General features: G+C 39.8%; 8 protein-coding genes across 12 annotated transcripts in view; 4 read left to right on the forward strand and 4 right to left on the reverse strand.

Annotated features, from left to right (window-relative positions):
* IRSp53 (Insulin receptor substrate 53 kDa) overlaps window positions 1-6,172 on the forward strand; it is a 42,059-nt gene extending 35,887 nt beyond the window's left edge. The window contains exons 7-16 of one of the 3 annotated variants that reach the window (XM_066393904.1): window positions 249-386; window positions 997-1,062; window positions 1,125-1,316; window positions 1,369-1,591; window positions 1,649-1,904; window positions 2,682-2,868; window positions 2,965-3,259; window positions 3,459-3,588; window positions 3,683-4,953; window positions 5,016-6,172. In XM_066393904.1, coding sequence (XP_066250001.1) covers window positions 249-386; window positions 997-1,062; window positions 1,125-1,316; window positions 1,369-1,591; window positions 1,649-1,904; window positions 2,682-2,868; window positions 2,965-3,259; window positions 3,459-3,588; window positions 3,683-4,946 — 2,751 coding nt within the window. In that variant the 3' untranslated portion in view covers window positions 4,947-4,953; window positions 5,016-6,172. Of the gene's footprint in view, window positions 1-248; window positions 387-996; window positions 1,063-1,124; window positions 1,317-1,368; window positions 1,592-1,648; window positions 1,905-2,681; window positions 2,869-2,964; window positions 3,260-3,458; window positions 3,589-3,682 lie in introns of all 3 variants that reach the window. The other 2 variants (XM_066393903.1, XM_066393905.1) reach the window with 2 other exon arrangements.
* A 2,120-nt stretch (window positions 6,173-8,292) lies between these two features.
* ArgRS-m (arginyl-tRNA synthetase, mitochondrial) lies at window positions 8,293-10,395 on the reverse strand. Its single transcript, XM_066394436.1, has 6 exons — window positions 10,280-10,395; window positions 9,396-10,223; window positions 9,018-9,348; window positions 8,841-8,965; window positions 8,563-8,786; window positions 8,293-8,505 (listed from the first exon to the last, which is right to left on the reverse strand). Exons 1-6 carry the CDS (start codon window positions 10,313-10,315, stop codon window positions 8,355-8,357), a joined length of 1,695 nt encoding a protein of 564 aa, XP_066250533.1. The 5' UTR covers window positions 10,316-10,395; the 3' UTR covers window positions 8,293-8,354.
* Window positions 10,396-11,153: 758 nt separating this feature from the next.
* Prp4k (Pre-mRNA processing factor 4 kinase) lies at window positions 11,154-15,238 on the forward strand. 3 transcript variants are annotated; one of them, XR_010752367.1, is made up of 11 exons: window positions 11,154-11,293; window positions 11,413-12,054; window positions 12,108-12,888; window positions 12,941-13,029; window positions 13,087-13,233; window positions 13,294-13,562; window positions 13,618-13,994; window positions 14,130-14,362; window positions 14,573-14,637; window positions 14,799-14,937; window positions 15,016-15,238. XR_010752367.1 is itself a non-coding variant. In XM_066394736.1 (8 exons), exons 1-8 carry the CDS (start codon window positions 11,286-11,288, stop codon window positions 14,331-14,333), a joined length of 2,517 nt encoding a protein of 838 aa, XP_066250833.1. In that variant the 5' UTR covers window positions 11,154-11,285; the 3' UTR covers window positions 14,334-14,558. The 3 variants fall into 3 exon arrangements, 1 of the variants encoding a protein (XP_066250833.1); XR_010752368.1 differs by having other exon boundaries at window positions 12,117-12,888; XM_066394736.1 differs by lacking the exons at window positions 14,573-14,637; window positions 14,799-14,937; window positions 15,016-15,238 and having other exon boundaries at window positions 14,130-14,558.
* Window positions 15,237-16,470, reverse strand: LOC136411923 (inositol monophosphatase 1). The gene is made up of 4 exons (XM_066394738.1): window positions 16,272-16,470; window positions 15,719-16,221; window positions 15,508-15,667; window positions 15,237-15,458 (listed from the first exon to the last, which is right to left on the reverse strand). The coding sequence occupies exons 1-4, from the start codon at window positions 16,338-16,340 to the stop codon at window positions 15,360-15,362; spliced, it is 831 nt and encodes a 276-aa protein (XP_066250835.1). The 5' UTR covers window positions 16,341-16,470; the 3' UTR covers window positions 15,237-15,359.
* Window positions 16,471-16,637: 167 nt separating this feature from the next.
* On the forward strand, window positions 16,638-17,441 carry Alr (Evr1_Alr domain-containing protein Alr). The gene is made up of 3 exons (XM_066394031.1): window positions 16,638-16,886; window positions 16,936-17,150; window positions 17,201-17,441. The coding sequence occupies exons 1-3, from the start codon at window positions 16,743-16,745 to the stop codon at window positions 17,361-17,363; spliced, it is 522 nt and encodes a 173-aa protein (XP_066250128.1). The 5' UTR covers window positions 16,638-16,742; the 3' UTR covers window positions 17,364-17,441.
* On the reverse strand, window positions 17,382-20,712 carry Noc1 (Nucleolar complex protein 1). Its single transcript, XM_066394030.1, has 9 exons — window positions 20,438-20,712; window positions 20,014-20,199; window positions 19,678-19,961; window positions 19,338-19,619; window positions 19,088-19,284; window positions 18,245-19,033; window positions 17,908-18,191; window positions 17,632-17,847; window positions 17,382-17,577 (listed from the first exon to the last, which is right to left on the reverse strand). Exons 1-9 carry the CDS (start codon window positions 20,658-20,660, stop codon window positions 17,435-17,437), a joined length of 2,604 nt encoding a protein of 867 aa, XP_066250127.1. The 5' UTR covers window positions 20,661-20,712; the 3' UTR covers window positions 17,382-17,434.
* A 480-nt stretch (window positions 20,713-21,192) lies between these two features.
* LOC136411512 (zinc finger CCCH domain-containing protein 15 homolog) lies at window positions 21,193-22,782 on the forward strand. Its single transcript, XM_066394109.1, has 4 exons — window positions 21,193-21,344; window positions 21,427-21,625; window positions 21,685-21,923; window positions 21,973-22,782. The coding sequence occupies exons 1-4, from the start codon at window positions 21,264-21,266 to the stop codon at window positions 22,630-22,632; spliced, it is 1,179 nt and encodes a 392-aa protein (XP_066250206.1). The 5' UTR covers window positions 21,193-21,263; the 3' UTR covers window positions 22,633-22,782.
* LOC136411513 (nicotinamide riboside kinase 1) lies at window positions 22,473-23,633 on the reverse strand. Its single transcript, XM_066394110.1, has one exon. The coding sequence runs from the start codon at window positions 23,358-23,360 to the stop codon at window positions 22,803-22,805; it is 558 nt and encodes a 185-aa protein (XP_066250207.1). The 5' UTR covers window positions 23,361-23,633; the 3' UTR covers window positions 22,473-22,802.
* Window positions 23,634-24,151: the final 518 nt, after the last annotated feature.

Here is a 24,151-nt window from a genome sequence, read left to right on the forward strand (position 1 = left end):
ATAAGGTTGGTTCTTCGAAGTAATAATAAACCCCAAATCGCCCTTCAAAGTCGCAACTTTCCTAAGACTCCATAACTCCCCTGACTAAACTTGTTAAGCCCACAACGAACTCAGATAATACCGAAGGATAAACCGTTGGGAGAGAGGTCACCTGACCTTTGGAAATTGTTATAATTGAATCGTAGGAGAGGAGGGTAGTTGGAGTGTCCGTTTTTAGTCAGGCCTGACAGAGTTTTTGCTTCTTTTAGTCGGAACAAAAGCGGTTCCTGCAGCAGCACAAACAGCGGTCGGAGACGTATAGCAAAGCGGCGGCGATTATGAAGAAGCAGCGCAAGAAGTCGAGGGGCTCGACCAAGGCCGGCCTCGCCATGGACAAGGAACTCAAGGTGAGATTTCCAGGGCGGAAAATGCGCGAACTGAAGTTTGCCACGGGACCGTAACTTCACAGTCATTATACGATTTTTTTGATAATAAGCTCCTTTTCTAATCCTTCGTATATGTATATTCATAACAGTAAAGGTAAATCATGTCATCATAAGCCCATAATCACGGCAGCCTGAAGTCAGCGATGTAGCTACTCCGTTTTAATTGAACCCTTGAAATACGGACGCGATCAACCACACATTGGCAAAGAAATGACTTATTTGCTGACTTAGTTATATCAGGAAACAGAAAAAAACAATTTAATTAGTCCTGTACCTCTAATAATTCCTGGGACATCTAAAAAGTCTTTGCCAAATTTAGCATCTTTATGTCTAAGTCGATATCCAACAGAAAATCTACTGGAAATTGCTTATTCCGAAGCTCTCTAAACAAAGAATAAAATTCGCTTCGCACCTTAAGCCCCTTTGGCCCGATTTAATTCAATGGAGCTCTAAACTTTATTTAAACGTTGACCCTGAATGCGCCGAAGGTGTTGGAAAGGGACCGTTACTGTCGCACTCTTCGATCTTTCATTTATTCGGAAAAACGACTATAACCATCGAATTGTTTCAGAACATGCAGGTATTAGAGGAGGAGAAAACTAAGCTAGATGCTTTCTGCGAACAGAGCTTAAAAAACGTATGTAAAAAAATCAAATAAGAAAAATTCCAATTCCTTTGGTTTTTGCCCTTGATTTATAGGCAATGACCCAAGAAAGACGAAGATACGGCTTTGTCTTAGAGCGACAATGCTCTCTCGCTAAACACTACTTGTCGTACCACACCCACGGGGCCGAAGGCTACAATCAGAACCTGGACAAATGGTCTGAAGTGGCCAAAACCAGGGAGTACCTTCCAGACTCCGTCGAGACCGTTTTTAGCAGCAGAATCCAAGTAGGACTTCCTTGCCCTTTAGGTTCGCTTTGTATTAAGTCTCAAATTCTAGCAAATTTCTGTGTGGCAGGATGAGGACTTGTACTCAAACCCGCGCAGCCCCAATTTCGAAGAAGACCGCATAAGCATGAACTCGCAACTGCGTAAAACCAAAAGCATGGACGCGTCCTGTCTGGACATCCGTTCCATCGCCGAAGTAGGCTCGCCCGTCACCACCATGTCCAGGGCCAAGTCCGAATACAATCTCAACTCGTCAAACGCTAATGGTGCTCAAGGTATAATAATTATTGTTTTGAATGGGGGATTCGGCTTTTGGTCACGTGAATGGTTAGATACAGATATTACCCCGACGAGGCGCCCCAAGTCAATTGCGGTGCCCCCGCCACCTACGTGGGACGCTCAATTGGCACGCGCCCTTTACGCCTATCTCTCCAGCGGGGACAATCAACTGAGTTTCCACGAAGGGGACCTTATCGCCCTCATTGGGGAGCGCACCAAAGGGTGGCAGTTCGGGGAGAATCTGAGGACACAGTGCAGCGGGTGGTTTCCGTTGGCCTATACCGAGATTCTGATTGACGACTCCATGAGGTCAGTCTAATTTATAAGTCCTTATGGGTAGAAGAAGACGAGGGGTGTTAAGGCATCGCAAAAACTCTCTCGATGATTTAGTAGTGCAAATAATTTGTCACAAGTTTGGCACTTCGGAGTATGCAAAGCAGCAGTCTATCTCACTCCTACGTATTCTCAATATGTTGAAAGGGCAAACAAAAGCTGGTTCAGTATACTCCAAATTCAAATTGAAAAGGGCCTGTGGTAGGAAAATACGGTGGGACAAAATTGTTAAAAATAAGTAAAAAATAATTACATACATTTAAACTGAAAATTGGAAATATGTGATTGTCCATGCAGAAGAACTCGAAAATTATATTAAAAAAATTATTCACACATTTTTATCAACTTTCATTTAAATAACTTTCAGATAGGTTGCACAAAACAAACTATTCCACCCACTGTACAACAATTCAGGTCCGCTTTAAGAAAAAAAATGGCGGCATTAAATTCAATTCTGCCAATGTTCGAATAGTAAATTTCATCCGTAAATCCCCGATAAAAATTTAATAGAATAAAGTGACAAACCGCCCGTCCCGCTACTTTAAATTCCTCCAATAAGTTTTCGTTCTTTCACGGCCGTCAGCGCATTCCCGGCTCCGATTCGGTCTGAATTATTGTCCGCATACTTTACGTGTTCATTCCATTATTTGTCGCCATTTGTAAAAGTGAATGCCGTCATTTGTACCTCTATGAATAAGAATGGCGTTTGATTTTTAAACTTTAGTCGTTACTTTGAGTTATTGTTTTTGTCAGTTCTCCGACGCATCGAAGCGACGCCGGTCAGCAGCATGTGCCAACAACGCCCACCAACGTCATGTCGTCGTCGCTAGGCTCAGGTGCTCAAATCGCCTCTGGCGGTGGTAGCACGCTCGATCAGCCTTCTAGAATGTTTGGTGACACCCTGCACTTGCACCGCTCCTCTAATAACGCCACCAAGCAGGTAGAATGTGCTAGATAGTTGCTTTTTTCCTTCTCTTCTGGGTGTCTTTGTTCTTCTGTCTCCCGCCTATTCGCAAAATTAAAGGATCCATTTCAGATTCGGCGAGCGATCGGTACTAACAACATCCCCCCGCCTGCCGCCCCAGCCCCCGTTCCCACTCCGTCTCTGCCCTACCAGAAATCGGGCACCAACATCCCGCAGTCACAGAGTACCAATTTCGGCACGGGGCAGTACTCGGCTCCGGGCATAAAATCCTCCGCTTCAGCGTTCAATTTTTCCAGTGCCAATTCGACCACAGGGCCGTATTCCACGCATCCGGCGCCGGCGAGAGAACGACCTTCTGCTGGCTCTGGGTTACCATTGCATTTGCAATCCAAGGGAGGGAAAATTGGTAAGTTGTATGATGATCTTTACAATGAGTTTTCAGACGCTTTAAAACGAACATTGACAAGTTACTACTGTAGCACGTTCACTATTTGTCAAGAAAGCTTTGGAGAAGGAACTTGTTGGCTTCGGCCACCTTTGGGCTGTTCAACATAACGGAATAAGTAAATTGTAAGCAATTTTTATGATTTGTTTGTATTTTCCAGGCGGCCCCGTGGGTAATGTTTCCCTCCACTCGAGCAACGATTCCGGATTCTCCAACGACCCCCCGCCCCAGCCCGAAATCGACTATTCGGACGACGACTCGATGGCCGGACAGACCAAACTGCCGGCTCGGTAAGTTTTCTCCAATTACTCAGTCAGCACGCTTAGCCTTTATCCTTTATTTTGCTTAGTTTCTTTTTTATTTATTTCGCTTCTTTTCGTTCAGCCGCCCCAAAGGAGATCCGAACAATAACATGGTGCGTTCGCCTAAACTGTCCAACAGCCACGGCAACTTGATGGACGAGCGTTACTTGACCTCTGACGCGGCAGAGGTGTCCAAAGTGAAGGTCAAACGCACGAAATCTTTTTGGAAGTTCGGCAAAAACAACTCCGATTCGGAGATCCTCGAAGGAATGGCTCTATGGCGACATAGAGACTTGGTTGATCTGAGCGAGGAAAACAACAGGAATAACAGCCAGCAAAGAGTGCGGAGAGCTAGTAGGGATCAGTCCAATGATTCGGACAAGACCATTAACAACAAAGATACGAATCTCCATCAGGAAAAGAAACACAGTCCGAAGCGGCGGGAAAGTTTCAAGGAGAAACCGAAAGCTGAAGTCAAACCGCAGGAGCAATTTGAGGAGAACATTTACGGGGAAAAGCCGAATTTCAAAGATCAATTCATGGATGACGATGGTGATGGGCTTATGTTGAAGACCGTGAATCGCAGAAATATTTTGAAGCAATACAGCGATGATTTGACCGCCGGAGAGTCGGATTCGGCCTCGGAGATGACCATCAGCGACGATCCGTACGATTGCATTGTGGTGGATGACCAAAAGGTCAGAAAGCGAAATAATGGACAATTCCCAAACGTAGCGGAGTTGGGAAAAAAGCTAGAGAAGTTATCTAAGACCAGCAAGTACTCACCTAATAAGTCAGAAACACAGCTGAATAACGTTAACCACATCAGGAACAGTATCAGAGAGAAGAACGAGGTGAATGTGCGAAGGAGCAAATCTAGAGAGAAAGAAATGATTGACTATCATCAGGAACAAAGACGCTCTTTTAAATCTTTCGGAGTGGATCAAGAAAACGGGGAGAAAGAGCGCTTTGACGACCGCTATTACGCTCAAACCAAGAAAAGAAATAATCAAAAACCAGGCGTGAATGCTGACATGAATCATAACAACAGAGACAAAGAAGCGAAGCAGCATTCGAAGTATTACGACTCAACCAACGATGAGTTGTCTGAAGTGGGCGACAACAGGCAATTTCTGCCCAGAACCAAGCTCTCTAAAACCAACAGCAACAGCTCCAAATACGATGAAAATATTAGCTTAATGGACTATGGAGAAACGTTGCAGAAGCGATTGAAAAACCCCGAATTCAACTCTAAATACGACGAAAAATCCCTGCAGAACGGGAACATGTACGGACCGTGGTACGATCTTTGGGGACTAGACGCTTCTACAGCGGCTAGAAAGTAGTTTTGTGGTAGTGCATGTGCCGAAATGTAGCCGCCCGACTACAGCGTTAATGTTTTACCTTGCTTTCAGGTCACCCTGTAGCAATGCAAACTTTGCAACGATTAAAGCAAGGAAACCTAATGCCGACAGGAATAGCGCCCTTATCCTCGAATGAAATTGTGTGTAATATTTTAGTCATTTCTGTATATATTTTAAGGTGGTTGGGAATAGGTGCAATAATCCACAGGTATTGTTAGTAGTCCTTATTTAAGGTGACGTTCGCCGAAATGTCGAGAAAAATTAATATAAAAGGTGCAGTTTTGTTTGAATGGCTAAGAATTGCATTGGAGACATTTTGGCCACCTATTTGTGGTAATTTTCCAGTTATTTGTGGCCATTTTCCACTAATCATCTACTTATGAAGTGTTCACATTAACGAGCTTTTTTATCAGTAAATTCCAGACATATTGGTGTTACCAAAAACTTATTAATTATCGTTTCTCCTTTGTATATTGCCACTTTTCTCGTATAATAAGTATCAAATCGTTGGCTGTTTGATATGTCGCGATTTGCTTTAAATAAGCCCTTAACGAAGTAGTCCAAGTAATATTTTATTTTGTATAACGGCTCGTGCTGTACTGCCACACAGTTCCAGAAGAACACTTGTTGATGAACTGTGATTTAGTGTGGAAAATATTAAATTTGAGGCTTTTTAAGTATTTTCGAGGTTATTTTAAGGTCCCGTTACCCATCACTTAAGTACTTATAGCGGTTGCACCATATTCAGTGAGGAGTTATCGTAGGACAAGAATCAAAATTAATATTTCTAAGTCGTTTTTATAAGGGAAAAAGCCGAGTTTTGTTGCTTTGTTATACCGTCCATGAGAATTTTAACTTTAAGGCACTAACCGTTTATTATTGTCAGTCTGATGATTATTGTACTGTAGCAGTTGTTGGATGTTTAGGCGTAATGCTAACGTGAACTAACTCGTAATTAAAAAGGAAGCAGAGCTCTTAATTTTCTAACAAATAAGATCTCTGCTTCCCTCTCTTATTATAAATACTATACGTACTATATTGTTTTGTATAGGTGTATTTGATATGGTTATTATTGTTACACTGACCGCATTCAATAGAGACAACTGTTGGGCAGTGCGCCATCAATTGTTGCCTCTGCTGAACGCCGCCATTATATTGCTGTATATCATTTTTATTAAATATTACTCAATAAACAGTTTTATTGTTTACACCGCTGGCACATTATTTATCGCACCCATCATTACGCATTCAAATGGCTCCTATGCTGCGAAGGTGCATCCTCCTTCCGCTTTCTCTTGGTCATGTTTACCTTGGATAATTTATTTCCTCTCTGTCTACCCTTCAGGGTGTGTTTGTTTAGATCTCCTCAGTGTTTAACCTCTGAATTGTTCCGCACGCTACATGATGTGGGGGAGAAATGCAATCGGTCTTTCCTTTGATATCGACCGAAACTTATTAAACTCGAATAACGTGCGGTGGAGCGCGGGCATCTGACAAAATAAATTTGGGATTTTTTAATGAATTTTAATACAAGACGCAAGAAAGATTGATGTAGCGATCGCTCTATATCAAAGATTTTCTTAAACACCCCCAATTTTTTTACCGCATTTGCCACTTTTCCCTGGGCGCTGATTTATATCTCTTTTTCATCAGGGCTCCGCCGTAAAAGTAGCCGCAAGGGAGGATTTTCCTTTTGTCACTAATAATGCCTTATGGCGTATTATCCTTGGGGAAAAAGACCTCCAGTGTTTGCTCAACGAGAAGGATTATTTAGGGCTGTTCGAATGGGAAATAGCTGCTAAAATATGTCCGAGGCGAGTGAAATGCATATAGTTGTTGAGTAAGAATTCCATTTGTCCAGAAGAAAGCGGTTTCAGTTCTACATAAAAATGTAGTAAATTGAGATAAGTACACAATGTGTCCAAGACGTGGATGTCCAGTACAAAGACATTGTAAATGGTAATGGTAGAGACTTAGGTAAATTAAATAAAAATTAATAAAGTTGTCTTGAAATCGACAAAAATTCCACGGCCGTATTTTAGGAAAATGAATCGATGATTATTCTCGACAAACGAGAGGTCATAGAATGAAACCAAGACTGTCATGTTAAAGTTCACAAAAACTGTTATGAAAAAGTGGTTTTAGTTTTCATCTATCTTTTACCATGACTCGTAAAAAAATTTTAAACTCGGAAATTTCAGCTTTTTCCAAATAACTGAAAAAACAAAAATAGTCTTCAGGATTTATGTGCTCATAAAGCTACCTTTTTGAATACACAACTCTTCTCACATTTAGCACAGTATATATTATGAGGTTAACGTATCGTACCCAGGACAATCAAAACTATACCAAAATCGGGCACACGCGAAGATACAATTTAAAATAATTATTTGTCTGTTTTTACAAATATATGCAACTGTGAACAAATAAAATGCAATTCAATTTCACTTTTTGGCGTCTTTTTTATCAAACAGTCCTATTCTTACCTCAAAGTTCAGCTCTGTTCCGATCAGACTCCCGCGTAACTGTCGTGCGTCTTCGGCGGCCCGAACATGAAACTGGTGGAAAAGCAAACAAAACGAATTTTGAACTAGCGATTTATGCCTCCTTCCGACGCGGCACAATTTCAAACGAACGTTCACTAGGTTTCTGTGAAATCAGTCTTTAATTTAACACATAAATTGTCAGGTTTTTTCGAAAATATCATCTGAAACTTAATATATTTCAGAAGCAGCACAAATAGAAACGCGTGACAGACGCCATTACCCGAACGTTACTGTTTTGTTTTCAAGACCTAGTTGACCGAATCGTAGACAACTGTCATGTTTTATGGCGATTTGAAATTGTTTTCGATCTAGCATTTAGTTCATCAGTTAGTGTCAATAGGATAATATAAGCAGGTGACCACTCACTTACAGATATCCTTCACTTAAACCCCATACAAGTTAGTTAAAAAATATTTTAAAGGCTTTAAACCTTAAGCTAAAAGCAACATTTCGCTGATTTATCTTTATTGATTTTTTTATTTCATTGACCCGTAATTGACCGGCCAAATATTCAACCGACTGCAGTTCTTAGCCGGACATTTGCAACCTCTGGAACAAATTCGTAAACAAAACGTGGCAGCTTCTTTGTCGGAAACTCATTTCCTCGGAATGAATTTAATAAACACAACTTTGCTGAGCTGACAGGGGCGGTTGTTCGATAAGGCAACGTCTAGAAATGCACTTTCGAAGTTTTGCATTTGAATTGCTAATGCTGAAGTTACCAACCAAGACAACTTTAAGGCCCAGAGAGTTTCATTACGACGGAGGGGCGATTTTTTTATTAATTATTTTAATGAAATTTAATGTCTCCTATAAATATCTACATATTTTTCCTTAAGAAATATCACATTTTGTTCAATGGCTTCAGCCCCAAAACGATCATCCCGTTTTTCAGCACTTCACGGGCAGTGTTGAAGAGCAGCAGTCGCTGTGCAGCAACCTCCGGATCTGCTCCTTTCACCTTCAGATGCTTCAGCGTCTTGCTCACATGGTTGCTATGAATAAATTTAATTCAATCTAAAGCCACTCTTCAAACTTCAATGAAAGCGAACCATAAGTGGAATAGATAAGTCACCAAAACGCAGGCCTCTAGTTGCTCATTGGCCACATGCAACACTTCCTGGAATCTGGCCATTTCTTTGAGTAATACCGTTACTTCATCCTCTTTCAAAATCTCCGCGTTGCATAGTTCCGCAGGCTTCCCCCCGAAGTTTTGCTCCAAACTGTGAAGTCGGCAGTGGGTATATTGCAGTTTCACGCCAGTGTCGCCCTTCACCTAAAATAATCCCATGCCAAAACTGGGCTTTTGCTTGTTAGGGAGTTTAAGCACTTGCAGAACTCGGTCCCAGCTGAACTCATAGTCCTTCTGTCTGCGCTGCTTCAGGTCATTTATTATGACACAGCTCACTCCCAAGATGTCAGAGGTTTCCTCATCACTTATTGGCACTTTGGTGGCTTTAAAACGATTCACTTGCGTTTTAGCACACACAGAGAATAATCCACTTACTGGGAGACTCAATCTGCCTCTTCAGCACCATCTCCTGGCATTCATCCAGGATGTCGTTAAGGAAAATGGCAGTTCCTTTCCTAGTGCTCATGCCCCCAATCTTACCAAATTTAACATGTACCATACGGTCAGACCATGGTAAATCCATTTTATTGATAATGCTCTTAAGAGCATGGAAGTGATCACTCTGCGCGTTTTCAACCACATAATACATTTTGTCAAACTTGAACTTGTTAAATCGGTCAATTGCTGCAGCTATATCTCGAGTGAGGTACAATGTGGTTCCATCACTTTTTATAATTGAGACTGTTCGATCGCCTACATCCGCCACCTTTTACCAATTTAAAGTCAAACGTCTTAGACTTCACACAAACTCACCTCTTTCCCATCATTTAGCTTCTTCAATATGTTTTTGTTTCTCAACACTTCAATAACATGACCAATATCCTTGGACCCATACATGGACTCGTAATTGTACTCATCAAAGGTCACCCCCAGTCTACTATAAGCCTTTGATAGTTCCTCTTTTGTAAACTGAAGAATTTTATGCCAGAACTCCAAATCTTCCACCAAACCCTTTTCCAACTTCAAAAATTCAGCCTTGGCCTTCTCCAGTACTATTGGATCATTCTCAGCCAATTTATTAGCATGTACATAAGATTGATATAACATCTTCACAGGGTCAGATTTCAGAGCATCAAGATCATAATTCAAACTCTGTACACCCACTTTAATAAATCCAAATTGAGTGCCCCAATCACCCAAATAGTTCAGTCTTGTGACTTTATTCTTAATAAATGCGTTCAGGTTGCTAAGGAAGTTGCCTATAATTGTCGATCGCAAGTGGCCAAAATGGAATGGCTTTGCCACATTGGGTGAACTATACTCTATGACTATGTTCTTTGGCTTAATGTTCAGATCTGGGCGGAAGCAATTCTCCATAACATCTTTCATGAAGATGCCCCGATCGACCTCGAAACTGATCTTTCTGTTAGCATTGTCGCGCACCAAACGCACGCTTCGTATAATTTCATCAGGCTGGATTTTGAGTATGTGGTTGATGTTGGTGATGCCCAACTCAGTCTCAAGGATGTCGAGAGGTAGAGTGAGGTCGACTTTGCCTTTTTCTTCGGGATTTCCCACACGGATGAGACTTTGCAGTTGCACTAGGGAATATTTAGTGGATTTGCCCAGGGAGTCTAGTATCTTGAATAGGATTAATAAGAGCACAGAGATGAGACCCTGATTAATTGGATTCTTACCTTTCTTCCAACATATAGTTTGAGTTTTGTAGACATTTTAATACAGAGTAAATGGGAATTTTAAACTAAAATTTCAGGGAAAATAATTTTTTAATAGTTTTCAGTTTAAAACATAAATGTAAACAAGTATATAGGTTATGTTTACATGTCTACACCTTGCTATTGGATTCTTGAAGCCGTTAAAAAGTAATTGGCAACGTCGAATTTCAAATATGACGACATTTGACCTATATCAAATTTTGCATCTCACCTTTTATGCTTCTTGTAGAAATATACATAGTGTCCTTGAAATTACTGTACAACGCTTGACCAAAAACTTCTGAACCAAAAATAAGACCTTCCAAGCAAATTTATCTACATTCAATGTGGTCTCGTTTTGCCGCTACAGGGGCCAACGTTTTCAAATTTATATCGTTTTTACGAAATAATTGCTAAACACTTTTATTGATTTTCACTAATTTTGGAACTAAGAGTTCCTACATAATTGGCGTGTTTTTCACATGAGGGGAATATTTTTTTAATGCATGGAAATATTTAAAATGGCTCGTGGTTTCTAAATAAAAGTTTGTATTTTTTTTATCCCCTATACGAATAACTTAAATTTTTTTCTCTGTCACAAGCTAACTTTATTTTGAAAGTTGTTTGTCTTTCGTCAAATTTTCGCCTTATTTTTAATTCGAGAATTTTTGATTAAGCATCGTTCGGTCATTTCAGGAATATCCTGTATATCGATATATAGTCTGCCTAATGGCATACAAGAGTTTTGTTTTGCGATGTTGTGAAATTTCCTTATTCGTTTATTCATATTGATGTATCCTCTGTTCAGTCAGTTGTCATTCTTGACTAAATCATATGTATATGGGTTTGTCCTTTGGTAGTGAATGAGTGGTAATGATTAGTTATATTATAATCCACATTGGAATACGTTTAATAGCTTTTTCATAGGAATTAACTGTTCTAACTGAACTTGATTCTCATCTCCTCATCTCTCCATTAACTGGAAATCATGGAAAAGTAAGTCAAAACCGTTTATAACAAACACCAACTTTTATGTTTCCTACCATTCCCAAGGCGTCCCATCAATTAATAGACCCATTAGATTTTATGATAATTTATAAATTCGTTGTGTCCAGGGCTGAAAAGAAAAAGGCTCCAGAATTAGAGAAAAGCGAATGTCCTCCAAAGAAGAAGCACAAGAAAGAACACAAACACAAACATAAAAAACACACTACAGAGAAGCCTGATAAACACAAGAAACACAAAAAGCATAAGAAACTGAAGCATAAAGAAGCAAGTCCAGAACACTATACCCCCGAGAGAAAAGCACCTACTGAGGCATTGCCAGTAAATGGAAAGCAAACGAAACCTAAAAAAGAACTGCGAACTACAGAAATTAAAGATGTCACTGAATTCATTACCAAAGGCCTCACAACTAAACTGCCCTCCTTAGAAGGAATCTCATCTGAAGAAAATAGTATGGATGTACCAGAACAGGATTGTGACTCTGATGCGATTGATATGAGTGTTATTGAAGCTGATATGGACTTGGAAGAGCTGATGAAGCAAAAGGAGTTGCTTCAAGCTCAGTTGGCCAGTGCTTCTGTGGAGGAGGTTGCAGAGGTTGTCACTGTTACTGAAAAAAGTGGAAGTAAAGAGCAAAAAATAGTTATAGAACAAGAAATTATCAGTTTGTTGGATTCAGATGAGGAACCTGAAAGGAAGAGGAGCAATCGAAGTTCCGTGCATTCAAAGGAGAGGATCAGGGATAAGAATAGGTAAGTCCAGACCATTTTTATTTCGAGGATGAAATTAACAATTTGAACAATAGGAAAATTAGGGAATTATTAGAAAAAGATAAACAACGTCAGCGTGATAAAGAGCATGAGCGTCAAAAAGAAAAGGCACGTGAAAGACAAAAGGACATTAGGGAAAATTCTAGGGACCGAAGGTCATTTGACAGACCTACACTGAGAGATCGGGACAGTTTCCATAGGGACTTACGGGATTTTAATAAATACAGAGACACAACTCGTGACTCTAGAGGGAATCGTGAAGCTGACAGGAATAACAGATATAGGGAGGAGAGGAGAAGAGAGAGTGATCGTCAAGGGCATGGCAAGGACAGGCGGCATCAAGAAAAGCGCCACAAGAAAGTTAAAGAACAGGACAAATTCAAAGATTCCCTGAGTGAAGGGCAAATAAAATCCAAAGATGATTCCTCAGATTCCGACGTGCAGATCGAATTGGACATCAGCATTGATGATGAGGATGAAGATTCAATAATTGAGAAACGTCGCAAAGAGCGGGAGGAGCTGTTGAAGCGTCTTGGAGCTGACGCTGAAGATTCAAACACAAATTCTTCTATGCCCTCTAGTCCTGTTCTTGAAGAGAAACACGGGACAGCTTTATCAGAGAGGAAATTGAGTTTAGATGCCAAAGAAGATAAAACTGCAGATGAGGAAAGTGTAGGGCTGGAAAATGAATCTTTAACTCCTCCCTTACTGCCCAGCATGAAGCCTAAGGAGCCTGAGAAGGAGTTCGGCAAGGGTATCAAGAAAGCCGAATGGGACATGTTTTCTGAACAGGATGTTTTTAAGAATAATTTTAGTGTAAGTGTGATTTAAAATTGAAGTAAATTGTGACAATTTTGCACTTTTCTAGTCCCCGAGCGCGATAGTGAAAGCTAAAGGTATTGGGGCTGAAAATCCTGCTTTAACTGACAATTGGGATGATGCAGAAGGATACTACAGGTGATAATTCCTAAAAGTACGCATTCATTTGATTTAATCAGTTTTGCCTGATTCTAGAGTGAGGATCGGGGAAATCTTGGACACAAGGTACATGGTATATGGATACACAGGACAGGGAGTGTTCAGCAATGTAGTCCGGGCGCGAGACCAGGCCAGAGGCAACCAGGATGTTGCAGTTAAAATCATACGGAACAACGAAGTGATGTATGGAATTAAATAATTACACTTCTGAGGGTTAAGTTTTAAATGTATTGTTCATTTTAGGCATAAAACGGGCCTTAAAGAGCTGGAGATTCTTAAGAAGCTCAATGACGCCGATCCGGAGGACAAAATGCATTGTTTGCGACTAATCAGACACTTTTTCCACAAGCAACATTTGTGCATGGTGTTCGAGCCTCTCGCCATGAACCTGAGGGAGGTGCTGAAAAAATATGGCAAGAACGTTGGGCTCCACATCAAGGCAGTTCGCAGCTACACACAGCAACTCTTGCTGGCCTTGAAGTTACTGAAGAAGACTGGAATTTTGCACGCTGGTAATAAGTAGGAATGTTGATGTCTCATGATCTTTCGCAACGAGCTTTGTTGTAGACATAAAGCCCGATAACATCCTGGTGAATGACAGTAAATTGGTACTGAAATTGTGCGATTTCGGATCGGCGTCGAAGATTAACGAGAATGAAATTACGCCCTATTTGGTGTCGCGTTTCTACAGGGCTCCTGAAATCATCCTGGGCATGCCCTACGATTACGCAATTGATATGTGGAGCGCCGCGTGCACGATCTACGAGCTCTATGCGGGGCGCATCCTCTTCTCAGGAAAATCGAATAATCAAATGCTCAAATTCTTCATGGATTTGAAAGGGAAGTTCCCCAACAAGGTGATCCGAAGGGGGTTTTTCAAGGAGCAGCATTTCGATAGCAATTGTAATTTTTTGTATCATGAGATCGATAAGGTCACCGAACGGGTAAGTTCCTATTTGATATTTTGTCTAAGATAAGTCTGTGTCTGTTTCGTGCTAATTTCTTGACCAGATTTCTGGCGTATTTCTACCTTTAGTTTATTATTAAAATTCAGAACACCCCTTTTTTCCGTTCCACAGGAAAAGATTGTGGTAATGTCGGTGGTAAAAGTGAACCGCGACCTCCAATCAGAGCTGGTCGCAGGTCAGGCCTTGCCCCCCGACCAGCTGAAAAAGGTGACCCAACTGAAGGATCTGCTGGAGAAGGCGCTGGCCATAGATCCAGCCAAGAGGATCAGTCTGAACAACGCGCTCACGCATCCGTTCATTCAAGACAAAATTTGATCGGCGAGTGTCCCTTGTACGCACAGGAGGTAAACCCTTGAACATGCAAACAGGAATTCCGATCCGGATTCTAAATTTCAGAGACGTTTTAATTATGATTATACTTAAGCTGGGGTTTAATAATGTACCAATTGTCATTGATTTGTGTGTAGAATAAATAAGAGCACCCGAAGTAAAACGTTGTTTTTCAGCCCTTATGTGAGGTTCTCAGATGTTTTCATGATTATTTTCTATTGCAGAGTGGACCCCAAGGTGACACCGTCAACGAAAGTCGTTGCGCAATAGGCCTTAAAACCCGAATAAGGTAGTTTAAAGGGGACTTAAAGCACCTTTAAAATGGTTTTTCTTTAATCATTGCAGTGCCAAAAACACTTTCGATGTGTCCAACATAATAAGTATTTTTGGCTCAAAATTCATCTTAATTGGTTGCAGCACGTTTAATGCCATTTATTCTTTTTCTTTCAGAGAAGATCTTTAGGTCTGGACCTTCGCCTGCGAAGCGGCCGCAAGGGCTAAGTATATACGCACGTGCTAAGTAGAGTACCAACTTCTCATATATTTCAGATCCGGACATTCACCGGCTGGACTCGTAGGGCAAACGGAGGTACGTATGTTTTGAGCCTTAACAGTTATGGGTATTTACTTATGATGAATGCATTTTCGGCTTTTTAAACGCGAAAAGAGAGGCCTCAACGCAGGGAATAACTGGGGAGGAAGTGTAAGCGCACGCAGTTTTATATTTATATGTAGTGTTAAAGGAGGCAGGGTGCAATACTGTTATTGCAGCAGTGGCCTGCAGTAAAGGCGTCGTTTAACAAATTTAAGGGATACGAATCCTTCTTTGAACAAAACTCGTAGGGAGTCATAATCCTTAGGACGAAGGTATAAAAATTACTGTAGTCATAAATTCAATATATTATTTTTTCTCTATTTAGTTTAAATTACAATATCGAACACTACATATCAGAACCTACAATTCCAATAAACTATAACTGCTTGGAATGTCCTTAAAACACCTCTAAAGCTTCAATCTCTCTCAGGGTAAAACTGAGACAACTCTTTGGCTAACTGTTTGGCTAACTCCAATGAACTAGCCCCCACAACTCTCCTTGACAACCTATCAATCTAAAAAAGATCTCTTTAAAAGTATTCCGAGTTGTTACCTGTTACATACCTCCCCTCCTGCAGGATCTATAACCACTCCTCCAGCCTCTGTTATGATAAGTTCCCCTGCTGCAATATCCCAGATGTGAATACCAAATTCAAAGTAAGCATCAGCAGCTCCGCATGCCACCATAGCCATGTTTAAGGCTGCAGAACCCAAAGCACGAAGCCTGCACAACAGTTATGACTGTCCATTGCCTTATGAAAAGTTAAGATCTTACCCATGCACCTGAGGCATCAACTTCTGCTGGTTCTCCAGAATAATATTCCTCCTCTCTGGATCTCGACTAGTCCCAAACTCCATTAAAATCAAGGCATCTCCCAAATTTTTAGTTTCAGACACGCTAATCTTTTGACCATTCAAATATGCCCCCTTGCCCTTTTGAGCAGTAAATAACTGATCCAACATGGGATTATACACAATTCCAATAGCAGGAAGTTTGTTGACAAACAAAGCTATTGAAATGCATGAGTGAGGGAATGAATGGACAAAATTCATGGTGCCATCGACAGGATCTATGATCCATGTTGGGGCGTCTGTAAGCTCGCAGTGCGCCCCACTGGAAACGCTTTCTTCGCCTATGAATTTGTGACCAGGAAACGCTGTGGAAAGGCCTTCGATAAGCAGGCGTTCAACTTCCTGGTCAGTTTCAGTCACAAAATCAATGGCTCCAGATTTTGTCTCAACTTTTTTGGTTCGCGATGAAATACGCTCTTTGATTAACTGTAAAACAAAAGCTATAGAGCCTGGTAGGAGTGATAGGGGGGTATTACCTGGCCGCAGTCTTTCGTCAACTGAAGAACTACTGTATAAAATGTATCAAGTTCGCTGGGACAAGACATTTTGACAACAGGAATTGGCTAATAATGAAAATAAGGCAGTAGTGACTTATCTACGATAAATTTTGAGTTAATCGTCTTACTTCAATTGTTCTAAATAATAAAAAATAATCTCATTTGACTAATTAAATATTAAACAGAACATATCTCACGTTAAAATCGTTACTGTTAACTTAACCAAGTTTTCCTAAACTGTCACAATAGGATGTAACCTAACCAAATTTTCCCCACCTGAAATATGGCAACATTGTGATTGTTGCTATTCCAGCAGCCATTTTCGACAACACGTCACATTGGACATAACCTAAAAAACCACAAAATAGGCAAATACGTTCAAAATTTCCTCCAGTTCCTAAAGCCCACAAATATCCTCATCTCTCCCTATAATATGCTTAATTAACTGATATGAACAGACGTCCAACGCCCTTGGATAACGAACAATGCCGTTCGTGTTCTAGTTTCTCCGACTACGTAAAACAAACCAAAAAGAAGCAGGATAAGAACGGAAACACGGTGGTAGGTACCCCGGTTTCCGACAACCTGAGACATGTAAGTTTATCGCGTACTGTCGAACGGTGTTGCTTTAAACTGATCTTAGAACGAAAGTGAAGAGGATGGTAATAAACTTAGACGTTCAGATTGCCCCTTGGATAAAGATGAGTTGGGCAACAAATCCTGGGGTTTTCTCCATACCATGGCTGCTAGATACCCAGAGAAGCCTACCCAATCACAGAAATGCGACATGAATACCTTCTTCAATGTATTTGCGAAGTTTTATCCTTGCCAGCATTGTGCTGAAGATTTGAGAGAAGAGTATGTTGTAAACTTGTCATAATCATATAGTGCAAGACTGAATATTGCAGGTTAAAAGTTGACCCCCCTAATGTAGATTCTCAGGAAGAGCTAAGTCAATGGCTGTGCCGACTTCACAATAAAGTAAACATTAAAGTTGGAAAAGAAGTTTTCGACTGCTCCAAAGTTAAGGAGAGGTGGAGGGATGGTTGGTTGGATGGCTCTTGTGATTAACAAATACTTTATTTGACACATTTAGGGAACATTTTTTAGTCAAACAAAAACAAAGAATAAGCAGTTTATTATTATTTTGTTTTAAACTTCTTGTTTTTATGATGCACCTTTCCTTTATTTGACCGCTTTTTGAGCGATTTTTTTCCACTTATGGCCCTATCAAACCCTTTGATCCAGTTATTCCGGTTAGCTTCCCAATCCAGCTGCCTTTGACCTAAAACAGTCCCTGAAAAACAAAGCACCTTGACATGTTTATTAAGAAACTTACTAGCTTTATCTTTGTTGGCCATAACGCTGGAAGTGCCTGGTTTTTGCTTTGAGCTCCCTTCATCATCTAGTAGGGCTGCAAATTCTTCTGCAGAAGCGAATAGAGAAGTTGTGTCCTTTTGTTTCTTTTTACTAGAAGATGATGGTTCTTCTTCAGAGTCTAAAGAGAATTCCAGGTCTTCCTCAACATCCCCTTCACTTAAGTCATCCATTAAATCTAAAATGTTTTCCTTCAGAATATATTTTAAGAGTTAAGAGGGATTTTAATGAAATCAACCTAAATCTTCTTCAGTTGCTTTCAACTCTTCATCATAATCATTATCACTGAGACTATTTTCCTGCTCCTCTTCGCTATCTTGAGAAATTTTAGTGGAAGAAGACTTTTTCTTTTTCTTCAAACTATCACCAATTTCACCTAGATAATCCAACTCGTCATCCTCAACATCCTTTATACCCGCCATTTTGTCAAGCATTTCTTCGAATTCTTCGCTTTGAACTGATTCCAAATCACTGTCCTCTTGGTCAAATTGGGACTTGTTCTGGAATTTCTTCTGAAGGTACCTAAAGAACTTGGTCTTCTTAACACTTAAATTGAAGATATCTGATAAACTTACGAATAGAGAAACCTCTCATCAACAGGTATGTTTTCTTCTATCTCATTCAAGTAACTTGCGGATGTTACCGGCAAAGTTTTAATTCCTTTCGGCTTGTAGAACTTTCTTTTTCCGAAAGTTGGATGAGCGCCACTTCTGTCTTCCAGACATTTTGGGTTTTTAAACACGAACCTATCTAGGAAGCGAATTAATGTAAAATCTTTCAGAGGATCTCCAATGTAATCCACTTTTCGGCCTTTAAGTAAACTCTCTGCCCACAACGCTACAGTGGGATGAAAGTGTGAAGTCAAATATCGTAGCTCTGTATAAACGGCAAATTGTCCGCCTCCATACAAAGGGTTCCTAGCAAGGGGATTGCATTTAACTATTGGCTTTAAATCTCTGCCATTTGAGTGCACCCAGCTGGAACCTTTGAACGAAACTTCCAAGTCTGGTTTCTCATCTATTTCATCGTCAATAACAATATTATCTTCCTCATCTTTTATATCATAATATTTGTCCTCGCCCTCTTCAAAACGGTCTAAATCGAACGATTTCAATTCGTCTAAGGCCAAAGATTGAAGTTCGGGTTTTTTTGAGAGCAATTGAGAGATCAAATATAAAACTCCACAGGAAAAGGAGGGCTGCACAAACAGACCTATTTGCAGCAGTCTCTTAATGAACATTTTAGTGCGATCAGGCTGAGTGTCCTTTAAAAGGGATTTATACAGGAGTGAAAGGAGCATGGCTTGGTGCGTGGTAGTCAAGAGTTTGCAGTCGCCCAATTTCCTGTATAAGGTGTTATAATATCTGAAATTTATTATTTTAATATAAACACAGATGAGGTATGTAATCCTTACACACCTATCAGCCATCTTCTCCCCAGTGACATGGAAGAGCAACATCAATACTTGTAGACCAATATTGAAGTTTGTCATATGCGCCAATCGATATAACGTATCCACATGACTAGACATGTCCTCAAATTGTAGTTTTGCGTAAGGATAAGCCCGATTTATGCCCATGAGAAGGGCGGACATCATTCGACTATCCACCTCCCCCTATGAATATGGTTTTAACCTAACAATTCTTCAACAATGGATTAAATTACCACCTTTTTGACACAAGCTTTAAAAAAGGCTAAATATACATCAATGATCTTTTTGGCTAATTGAGGCTCCTCGTGACTCAAATAAAACTGGCTTAGGAAACAGAGGCAGTAGTATTGCGCGCGAGTGCCCACATTGGGTCTAAAAAGTAGCTTTTCTACCTCTTTTAGTATAACTTCTTGCATGTTTGGATGCTTGAAAAGCAGCTGAGTGAGGCAGTAAATTGCCTTTGATGCTACTTTTTGAGAGGGATCCCCTAGCTTGTTGATGATGTTTGAGAGAAGGTTCTACAACAAAGTCATTTAAGCATATTTGTCCATTGAACAACCTTATAACTAAACCTACCTTTTCCTGCTCAGGGTTTCCCGAAAGAAGTTTGTACATGGCAGCAATGGCCTTCTCTTTGTTGCTATCTACTGTATCTTGAGCTGCTTTATTTAATGCCAAAATATAGGAAGTAAACACTTCTTTTAGCTGGTCCTCAAAGTGCCATAAGCTCAAAATTTTGCGTCTCTTAATGCCATTTCCAGAGCTCATTTCATTTACTGCTGACAGAGGTTTTGAATGGAATGGCACAAGTTTTTGATTAGGCTTAAGTAAGTCAGAGAGAAACAGCTCTGTCAGGGTCTCTAAAATTGTTACTAGTAAAATTGTATTTAATCTAGTAAGGCAGCTATGTACCCATAACGGTGAAACACTCATTCTTCTTGCCAACTTTGACCATATTCACCATATTGCGCAAAGTTTCTAGATTGCACATGGGATTATCTTGGATTACTACAGTGTAAGCAGCTATCCTATCAGACACAGTTCCTTTGACCATTACAGTTTTCATCCATTGAAAGTTGGAATTTGTTTTTGAATTTTCTACAAATCTCATTTATTCAATATCAATATTATACAGGGTGTTCTGTAACTCTATGGCCATAACAAAAGGTGGTTGTTTTTCTTGAAACTTTTCATTGAAAAACTACTTTTAAACAATCCCAAGGAAATAAATTGAAAACACTATAAAACATTTTCAACTTCAAAGTGATCAAGAAACTCACCTATAGTCTATGGCCATCAAGTCTTGAGATACCCTGGATTTACCTGGGAAACTTACTAATGTTATAATTAGCTACTTCAGCCTCGTGGCATTTCTGTGCTTCTTCTTTCAACTCAATTAACACCTGCTCGGTTAAGGGAGAGGATGTTTTAGGTTCATTTAACTCTTCTTGGTACCATTTCCTAGTTTCCTTATAATCTTCGCTTAACTCATAGTCATCAACTGCAGTAGGGGGCTTTGGGGCTGACTTAAATCTTCTGTTCTTTTTATTGAATTTCATTGTTTGTATCTGGTTGGCCCCAATTTGTGTCTTATTAGTATTTTCAGCCTTTTTTATTATTTGATTCCTTTAATTATGCTTAAAAGCATGTGAAAAAGGTAAAGGAAAACAAAACAATTGTGGGGTTGGGAATTTAATTGGGGTGGACTTAGGTTGCATATAACCGTTTTTGGAAATGTGGCAACGTTAAAGTCGGTAATCGAACATTTTATCGCCCATTTTTATTAAGGAGCTGTACGTGAAGTGCATTTAAGAACGAAATACCTTAAATATGTACCAGAATAATAAATAAATCGCGACCAAATATGCTTTAATTGATTTGTAAATGGTATAAAAATTAATACTAAAACTCAAATTATGTTATTTATTTATGGTTAGAATTAGCATTGACGAGCTGTAAGATGTTGCCATTCTCCTGCAGAAGTATCTATTTTATTTATAAACGCACAACAGTTTCCATCTCTTTTGCACTCGGTATTTACATTTAGTTCTCATATCACCAGTACTGGAACTGTGTATGTGTTCAAAGAAAGTATTTCCTAAAAAATATTACTGCTGTAACTTGTTATACCATATCTTTTGCGTTATTTTGATTTGAACAATATGCCCCCGAAAAAGGCGCCCGGTGCGGCAGCGGCACCCAGCAAGAAAACTGAGCAGAAGAAAAAGGAGAAAGTTATTGAGGTTGGTGTTTAGTTTTTAGCCATACTACACTCCATTTCAGCATTCCAACATCCATTTGTGAATAAATGTGGTCCCCTTTCAGGACAAAACCTTCGGCTTGAAGAACAAAAAAGGGGCCAAACAACAAAAGTTCATCCAGCAAGTGGAAAAGCAAGTAAAGTCAGGTGGCATTCACCCCTTAAAGGAGGCAACAAAGAAAAGCGACAAAGAGTTGAAGTTGAAGGAGCAGAAGGAGATGAATATGCTCTTTAAGCCTGTTCAAAGTCAAAAAATTGAGAAAGGTTGGTTTGGTCTCATCATGAGCTTGAACTTGCGTTGTTACCAAGAAACATTTCTGCAGGCGCTGACCCAAAGTCTATTGTCTGTGCCTTCTTCAAGCAGGGGCAATGTGGAAAAGGAGAGAGGTGTAAATTCTCTCATGATCTCACAATTGAGCGCAAAGCTGAGAAGAGATCTCTTTATGTAGACATGAGAGACGATGATGAGAATGACACCATGGAGAATTGGGACGAGGAGAAACTCAAAGAGGTCATTGAGAAGAAGCATGGGAAAACTGGGAAATTGCCCACAACTGATATTGTAATACATTTCATTCCTAATTTTTTTTTCTTCTAATTTTCTTCTACAGATCTGTAAACACTTCCTAGAAGCTGTGGAGAAGTCGAAATATGGTTGGTTCTGGCAATGCCCTACAGGAGAAAATTGTATCTATCGTCACGCACTACCTCCAGGATTTGTGCTCAAAAAAGACAAGAAGAAAGATGACAAAAAAGATGAAATAACACTAGAGGAACTCATTGAAAAAGAGAGAGCAGCACTAGGGCCTACTCAAACTAAGGTTACACTAGAGACATTCCTTGCATGGAAAAAACAAAACATCCTAAAGAAAAAGGAGGCCGCCAAGAAAGATGAAGACAAGAAACGCAGTGATTTCAAAGCAGGTAGACAAGTGGGACTCTCGGGTAGGGAAATGTTCAGCTTTAATCCAGACATGGCGATTGAATATGACTTAGAAGAAGGAGATGAAGCCTTTGACTCTTCTCTCTATAAAAATGAGGAAGAAGACGCAATTGAATACAAAGAAATTAATTTGGATATATTGGAGAGTGACTCTGGTGAAGTGGATGGGTCTGGAACTGTGGCCTCTGAAGATCGATTTAAAAATTCTACCAGTAGTTCATCAAACAGACTAGAAGCAGCTGCAGTACCAATAAATGAAAATCTTTTCCTTGAAGATGACTTAGAAGGCCTGGATGATGAACTGGAGGATTTAGAGCTGGAAGATTGATAAATTGGTTGTGACCAGACCAAATCGGATATCACACAGTGGAAACTTTGAGATGGTTTTATTATTGCAGATTTAAGCAAATCTCAATAGTGATTACTAAAGGTTAAATTTTTCTTCAAATACATTGTAAATACATCTATTATTACTATACTATGACTCTTTGAAGTCACCTATAGGATTCTAGCAATATCAGCAGCAATTTCATCCACCTCATTTGTACTATTCCCATTGAAATACCTGACATCACTGATTACATTCTGCACCTCAGCAAGTTGCTTTAAATGCTCAGGCCACACACATTTCTCAAAATAACCAGCTACATCTGGGGGCTCATACACTCTCTTTATTCTCCTTTTGTAACACTCCTCATAATCCAATGTAAAGTAGTATTTGAGATTGCAAATCTCTGCTAGTGGCTTGTAGTTAAATATACAAAAACCTTCGATAATCACAATGTGTATACAATCAGGATTCAGTTGGCTAATGTATCCCTGTATTTCTCGAGTCATTCTTGCCATATCTAATGAGCTGACAATATCCCAATTTATGTGCTTCAGCTCAGGAATCCATTTGTGCCGAGGTGAGTCTATTGGGAAAAAATAGTTGTCCTGGCTGAATACAATGGAATTGGGCAACAATTCCCTTAGTTGCTTGGCTGTAGTGGTTTTACCGCTGCAAGTGGCTCCGCTGATGCCCACCACCAACACTCCGTATTTCCGGAGAGCCATGCTGCTCGGCTGTGGCGACAGCAAAACTGCGTTGATTATTGCAATAATAATAAGGTAAACCCATGAGTTGAACAGGAACCATTGGCCAAGGACACGAACCGATTGAACGATGGTTTATTTTGATATTATAATAATACGGTTATCTTATCCTGGCATTAGAGTATTTGTGAGTAATACAAATACATCTAAAATTGAACAATCATGGTTCTCATTCATTTAAATTATGATCTTGAGCATGAGGAGATTAGCTCAGCAAAAAGGTGGTAAACTCGTTCAAAGGTTAGACCTAGGAGTATTTGAAAGCTGCGGATTTGTTCTAAGTGAAAAAATTATTTCGAATTTATTTGAAGGTGATCGCTTATTTCCATCATTTTTTAAAAATTGCAAGGTTAGATCCTAACAGATAAAGGAGACGTCTTTCAAAGTCAAAGTTATTGACGTTTTCAAACGTCCAGATCTTTTACTCGTTGGCATCAGGGGCCTACGTTGCCAATGTGATAGTACATAACCCTTTTTTTTTAACTCCTCACAGACAACGTCAATAATTACCTACATTGTCGGCTCACATCATCTGCTATAAACTTACACGGCGTTTAAACAAATATCCACAGCAGTAATCTGAATACTTTAAATGAAAGCGAGGACTTAACACGATCATATTATACCTAATAAATATATAAAATGGCAGACAAAGTAAAATTGCGGTGTTGCCATATTTATAATTTCATGCTATTACTCAATTGATGTTTTAATTTTTTGATAGTCACATTTATAGACTTTACTTTGAAGAG

This window comes from Euwallacea similis, chromosome 10 (genome assembly GCF_039881205.1).
Source record: "Euwallacea similis isolate ESF13 chromosome 10, ESF131.1, whole genome shotgun sequence".
NCBI classification, from domain to species: Eukaryota; Metazoa; Arthropoda; class Insecta; order Coleoptera; family Curculionidae; genus Euwallacea; species Euwallacea similis.